This window comes from Chenopodium quinoa, unplaced genomic scaffold (assembly GCF_001683475.1).
Source record: "Chenopodium quinoa cultivar QQ74 unplaced genomic scaffold, ASM168347v1, whole genome shotgun sequence".
Classification (NCBI taxonomy): Eukaryota; Viridiplantae; Streptophyta; class Magnoliopsida; order Caryophyllales; family Amaranthaceae; genus Chenopodium; species Chenopodium quinoa.
In genome coordinates this window covers 1,344,524-1,351,508 of record NW_018744603.1, presented here as the reverse complement: position 1 = coordinate 1,351,508, position 6,985 = coordinate 1,344,524, and the positions used below count along the sequence as shown (strand labels likewise).

At 36.4% G+C, this 6,985-nt stretch overlaps 1 protein-coding gene across 1 annotated transcript; it reads left to right on the top strand.

Moving 5' to 3' along the window:
- The first annotated feature begins 1,987 nt into the window (after nucleotides 1–1,987).
- LOC110699983 (uncharacterized mitochondrial protein AtMg00810-like) lies at nucleotides 1,988–2,971 on the top strand. Its single transcript, XM_021877471.1, has 2 exons — nucleotides 1,988–2,437; nucleotides 2,918–2,971. The coding sequence occupies exons 1-2, from the start codon at nucleotides 1,988–1,990 to the stop codon at nucleotides 2,969–2,971; spliced, it is 504 nt and encodes a 167-aa protein (XP_021733163.1).
- Nucleotides 2,972–6,985: the final 4,014 nt, after the last annotated feature.

Here is a 6,985-nt window from a genome sequence, read left to right as displayed (position 1 = left end):
AAACAAACCCGAATTTCTTTCAAGTCCAAAAGATGGTAAGTACCAAAAGACCTTTGGAACTCATTCATATGGATCTTTGTGGTCCAATGAGAATCCAAAGCAGAAGTGGTAAGAAATATGTAATGGTTATTGTTGATGACTTTTCAAGGTTCACTTGGGTTTTCTTGCTTGGAAGCAAGGATGAAACGTTTGATGAGTTTGTGGATTTTGTTAAGAAAGAACAGAGAAGAACAGGTAATCAGTTGATATATCTTAGATCTGACCATGGAACAGAATTTGAGAATTCAAAATTTGATGAATTTTGTGCTGAGTATGGTATGGATCACAATTTCTCTTCCCCAAGAACTCCACAACAAAATAGAGTAGTGGAACGCAAGAATAGGAGTCTTGAAGACATGGCAAGGACAATGCTGATATCAAGCAAGCTGCCTAGGAACTTCTGGGCTGAGGTAGTGAACACTACATGTTATATACTCAACAGAGTATCTGTTAGGGCCATCACCAACAAAACTCCTTCTGAACTTAAGAAAGGGAGAAAACCTAATATTTCTTACTTTAGATCTTTTGGTTGCAAATGGTTTGTTCACAATAATGGTAAAAGGAACTTGGGAAAGTTTGATGAACGTAGTGATGAGGCAGTTTTCCTAGGATATGCCTCAAATAGTAAAGATTATAGACTTTATAATAAAAGAACAATGTGTGTTGAGGAGTCTGTACATATTATATTTGATGAGACTGAAAATTTGGTTGATGTACAGGATTGTGATGATGATTTCGAGATTGGACGTGTGCGTAAGTAAAATCCAGATGAGGAACCAGTATCACTACAGAAGCAGCAAGTTGAAATTGCAGAAGTAACAAATCCTGAAGCAAATGTTGAACCAGAGTTGGAGAATGCACCAGGAACTCTACTTCAAGAACAGATTGAAAATCATAATGAAGGCCAAAATGTGGAAACTCCTGAAGAAGTTCTACCTGAGTTCCAGAATCAAGTTCCTACAGAAGAACCAGTCAACAATATTGAAGAGAGGATGTATCCAATCAAAGATTTCACTCAAAGGCCCTGGAAATATCAGAAATCTCATCCAGTTGACACAATCATGAGTGACATCACAAAAGGAACTCAAAACAGATCTCAGCTTAGGAACTTCTGTGCATTCAATGCATTCCTTTCTTCCATGGAACCTAAAAATTATGTTGAGGCTTTAACTGACGCAGACTGGATTAATGCTATGCAAGTTGAACTAAACGAATTTGAAAGAAATAAAGTTTGGCATCTGGAACCTAGACCTAAAGACAAGAAGTCCATTGGACTAAAATGGGTATTCAGAAACAAACTAGATGAACATGGTATTATTGTCAGAAACAAAGCTAGACTAGTTGTACAAGGTTTCAACCAGCAAGAAGGAATTGACTATGAAGAAACATTTGCACCTGTAGCCAGGTTAGAGGCTATTCGTTTACTTATTGCTTTTGTTGCTTATATGGGTTTTAGGCTGTACCAGATGGATGTCAATTGTGCATTCTTAAATGGATACTTAAATGAGGAAGTCTATGTGGAACAGCCTCCTGGATTTGAAAATCCAGAGTTCCCAAACCATGTCTATAAGCTTGACAAGGCTCTTTATGGGTTAAAGCAAGCTCCTAGAGCATGGTATGAAAGATTATCTAAGTTCCATTTGGCTAATGGTTTTAAACGTGGTAAAATTGATAAAACATTGTTTTTAAAGTCAAATGGAACTGATATCTTAGTTGTACAAATTTATGTTGATGATATTTTATTTGGTGCAACTAACGAATCTTTGTGCAAGTATTTTGCTGACCTTATGAGTGGAGAATTTGAAATAAGCATGACTGGAGAATTAAATTTCTTTCTTGGTTTGCAAATTAAGCAAACTGAAGAGGGAATTATGATTCATCAGCAAAAATATATTAAGGAACTAATCAAGAAATACAAGTTGCAAATGCCAAAACCAACAATACTCCTATGGGAATTGCTACTAGATTGGATGAAGATCCATCTGGAACTTGCATTGATCAATCTATGTATCAAGGTATGATAGGCTCACTACTTTATCTAACAGCTAGTAGACCTAACATATCTTTTAGTGTAGGTCTGTGTGGCAGGTTCCAAGCAAATCCAAAGGAGTCTCACTTGACAGCAGTAAAAAGAATCCTTAGATACCTGAAAGGAAATGATGATTTGAGTCTTTTCTATCCTAGAAATGATTCTTTTGATTTGAATAGTTTTACAGATGCTGACTATGCAGGTGACTTGGTAAACAGGAAAAGCACTTCAGGTATGGTACAGTTTTTAGGACCTTGTTTAGTTTCTTGGGGTTCCAAGAAACAAAACACAGTTGCTTTATCTACAGCAGAAGCTGAGTATGTAGCTGCAGCAGCATGTTGCTCACAAGTCTTATGGATAAAACAACAGGTCAGAGATTTTGGTATTATTTTTTATTGTGTGCCTATTTATTGTGATAATACAAGTGCTATTTGTATCTCTAAAGATCCAGTTCAACACTCAAAGGTAAAACATATCCACATTAGGCATCACTTTCTTAAAGATAATGTGGAGCAAGGGAATATTAAGTTAGAATTTTGCCAAACTGAAAATCAAATTGCAGATATTCTAACCAAGCCCTTGAACAGAGAAAGATTTGAGAAATTGAGACTGGAACTTGGAATGATCAAGCTGAAGTACTAGCCTCTGAAGTTCCAAGATATGGCAAAGTCAAAAATATTGTAAATAGAGCAAAAAGAACTTCTACCACAAACTTGGTGTGATAAACATAGCTAAAGTGTCACTGTTGTTAACTACCAAAGGTAAGTTCATTAAATTGCTCAACAGTATAAGTTATTAAATTTGTACATTGCATACATGTTGAAAGCGTGTTCCAACTGTGTTTTATAGAAACTTCAATCAAGATTAACTGAATTTGGAAATTTAAAATCTTTGAAAGATTAATCTAGTGTTTAAATTTTGAAAAATTAATTGAATTTGTTCAATTAATAACTAAACAATGAAAACTTCCTAAATTCCCTCACACCGCTTCATTTATTTTAAAAGCAAATTTTCACCCACTTCTTTCACCTCACTGTCACATCGAATTTACTCCCTCTCAGTAAAACTTTGAAAACCCCTTTAAAACCCTTTCTTAAGCTTCAATGGTGATCATTGCTGAGTTTGTTTCCTCAGAAGAATCCCAAAGTCCTGAAAACTCAATTCAAGAAGAATCATCTTCTTTAGCCATGGTAAACTACAAAGCATCTTCTACCTCTCAAACACCTTCTGAAAATCCTAAGAAATCTCCTCCAAAACCAAAAGAAGCAGAGAGTAAAATCGATCAAGGGGATTCCTTTGTCTCGAATGTTCTTCAAAAATTAAAGGAGTGGAAGGAAAGAAAACAAAGTGTGAAGTCTCTGGAAGAGCAAATTGAGGAAGTTGATGAATTTTCGAAAGAAAAGAACTCAGAAGAGACAACAAAGGAGAACAGAGAAGAAGAAGAAAAAAGCGAGGGAGAAGAGGAAGAAAAAGAAGAGGAGAACAACTCAGAAAAGGAAGAATCGGAAAAGGAAGATGAAGAAGAGGAGGTAACTGATCAAGAGGAACTTGAATCAATGGCAGGAAGGTATGTAGTAGGTCATCGTCTTGACGCTGTGTGGTGTAGAAAAGCAAGATTTTTAGAGTTTCTTGATTTAATTAAATTTCAAGGTTGGGAATTTCTGTTGACTAGGGTTTCATCAAATTACTTGTATCCTGCTGTTATGAATGAGTTTTGCCAGAATTTTCAGGCAAAATTGGAAATAATAACAAGCATTGTGAATGATGTAAAGATTGAATTGGACCTAGAAACCCTAGGTAAAATTCTAAAAGCTCCTACTGAAGGTTATGATACTTACTTGAAGGGAAAGGGTAGTATCAATGTAGGAAATTTCATGGCTGGGGATATAGTTGAGGAATTAGGGGGTCAGAGGGGTAAGAAGGTCATGAGTCATAATGATCTAAGCCCTCTAAATAAGCTGCTGTTTAATTTGGTAAAAAAGACTATTCTGCCTAGGACTGCTAAGAAGGGGGAGGCATGCTTAATGGATATGGCTGTAATCTTCTGCATTTCAAAGAAGATTAAGGTGAACTTTCCTTCTTTGATGTATCAGCATCTAGCTCATTGTGTTCCAAGTAGGACAAAAGTGGGGTATGGAGCCATTTTGTCTACTGTTTTTGAAAATGCAGGAGTGGTTTTAAAAGGAAAATATGGGGCTTTGATTGAGAAGCTAGAAAATGTGATCAATGAGGAAACCCTTGATGGGTTAAGTCTGGAAGAAGTACAAGGAAAAATTCAGAAATTAGAGAAAGGAGAGAAAAAGAAAGAGAAAGTTACAGGGAAGAGGAAGGAAAAGGCTATGTCAGAACAGCCTGTAAGGAAGAGTAGGAGGATTTCTGCCAGTAGTGTTCCTCAAACTAGCATGGAACAATCACTGGAATTGGATGTCGAGGAGAATATCCTTGAAGGGCAAGTTGTTGAGTTGGCTGACAGAATGGAGAGGGTAGAGAGTCAAATGAAGGACTCTGCTGGAAAACTTCATGTGCTGACACTTGAAAAAATGGTCCAGGAGCAGGGGAAGGAGTTAAGGAACTCAAGAGAATGATGCTCAAACAGACCAAGGACCTTCAAGAACAGAAGGAGTTCCAAAAGAAATAACTTCACAAGGCTCTACAGGAACAGAAGGAGGAGTTCCTGGTGAAGCTCAAGGGGGTTGAAGAAAAGTTGGAGGCCTCTACAAAGCAAACAAAGGAGGACTTCAACAAGATTCTGGAGTTCCTTGAAACCTAGCCAACCCCATCTCAAAATCAGCCTAGCTTTTTCTTTCACTGTCTTAGTTATGAACATATTTAATTTTCGTTTTTAAATATTTGAACAATTGATTTTGATTGTAAATTTTTAAATTGTTCATCTGGATGCTAAGTATTTTGGCTTTTAATGAAAAGTTGGAACTCTTGCTTATACTTGTGTGTTTTGTATATTTTGAACACTTATGCTGAAGAGTAGATCTTACTTAAGGTTGTTTAGCAGCACTGCCTTTAGTTTCTCACACTCGATGAATTGCTTGTGGGGCTGTTGGTGGATGTTTAATAAACTTGAAAATACAGGACTTTTTGATAATGCCAAAAGGGGGAAAAGAAGAAGCAAACATGCTGAAGTTGTTCAGGGTCCCAGTTGAGAAAGTATCATAATTTTCTCAGTTTAGTTTACTTTTAGTTTACTTAGCTTACTTTTCGTTTTTGTTTTATTTCTATTGTGTGTTTATTTTCTGTCAATAAAATTAAAATAAAAAAATACGACCTTTTATTTTGTTTTAACCTTCTCAAGAGTTTGCTTAAGTTTGTCATCATCAAAGAGGGGGAAATTGTTGATGTTTAAAGGTTTTGATGATGAGGAACTTAAGTTACAGCAAACTCATCTCATAAAGACTTTTCAAGTGTTTGTGTAGCCTAGGTGAAATTGATCTTGGAGATGGAAGAAGTAACTAAAGCTGAGAAGACTTGAAGGAGTTCTTTATGAAAAAAGTTATTCAATATAAAAGAAGAGTTCCCTAACAGGAACTGAGTTCCCTCACAGGAACGTTCCTTCACAGGAACTTGAAGATTGCTGACTAAGATCTTTGGAGGAACTTAGTAAGCGTGGAGTCCAAGTAAACCTACCAGAACAAGAGTACAGCGCAGCAATGTTTTAGTTAAGATTTTATCTTCTAGATTCATTGTTAAATATGTTAAGTAGGATATGCATGAAACTTATTAGAAGCGTGACAGTTAGCTTGGCAAATAAATTAAAATCGAAAAAGATAAAAGATAGAAATTGGAAAAAAGATTTTCTTTAAATATTTATCTCTTAAAATCAGTTTGTTAAAAAGATATTATGCTTTTTAATTCAATATTTCTATCTTATTTTCTGAAAAGATTTTCTTCAAAGGATTTAATTAAAAAACCGTGTTTTAAGATAAGTTAAGTTTTACTTATTTATCTTTATGTAAACCTACTGTTTATACAGGTAATACTTGTATAAATAGTAGAGAATAACATGAGCCTAGGTTTTTGGTGAGTTTTATGCGTGAAGAATTTACAGAGCTATAGTCGTGTAAGTTTGCCAAGCTTATCATACTGTCATATTAGTTTCGGGTTTCATGCATAGCTTGCCTATCATATACTAGGTGTTAATTCTTGTATTTGGTTTTGGGTTTATTAGGGTGAGAGTATTTTTATCATTGCATACAGAGAGAGCTTCTGGTGAGAAGGGGAAGATTTGTACTTAGGGAGTACGAGAGAGTTTGAGTGTGGGACTCAGACTGGGAAGAACAGTGATCTGTTCTGTAGCAAGTTCACTTGGAAACTTGCGAGTAGAGGCTGAATTATAATAGGTTGTAACTTGGTGTTTGCCCTATTATAGTGGAAGTATTTGTGTTTGAAATCCCTAAGGTAGGGTCGAGGTTTTACTTCTAGTTGGGCACTAGAAGGTTTCCTCGTTAAAACTGTGTGCATCGCAAGTTCCTATTTTTTCTGTTTTATATTTGCAAAATTATTATTTAGGAACTCAACTACAATTCACCCCCCTCTTGTAGTGTTCATCTCAATTAACAACACCGTCTCTTTCAGCAAGGAGAACGACACTGAGGGCATGATCTGAGACGGCTAAGTACATGTACAGCGTCTTTCTGGGCAGAGGACTAACAAGCCTCGACAAGGAGTGCAAGTGCTCTTTCATCTTTTGAAAGGCCGCCTGAGCATCATCCCCCCATTCAAATCTGGTCTTCTTCCTGATTGCTTAGAAGAAGTAAAGGCATTTGTCACCTGACCGGCTGAGGAACTCCCTAATGCCGCCAGACAACCAGTTAATCTCTGAACTTTCTTGACAGTACGGGGTGACTTCATGTCAATTACCGCCTGTACCTTCTCGGGGTTAGCCTCTATCCCCCTTTGAGAAAC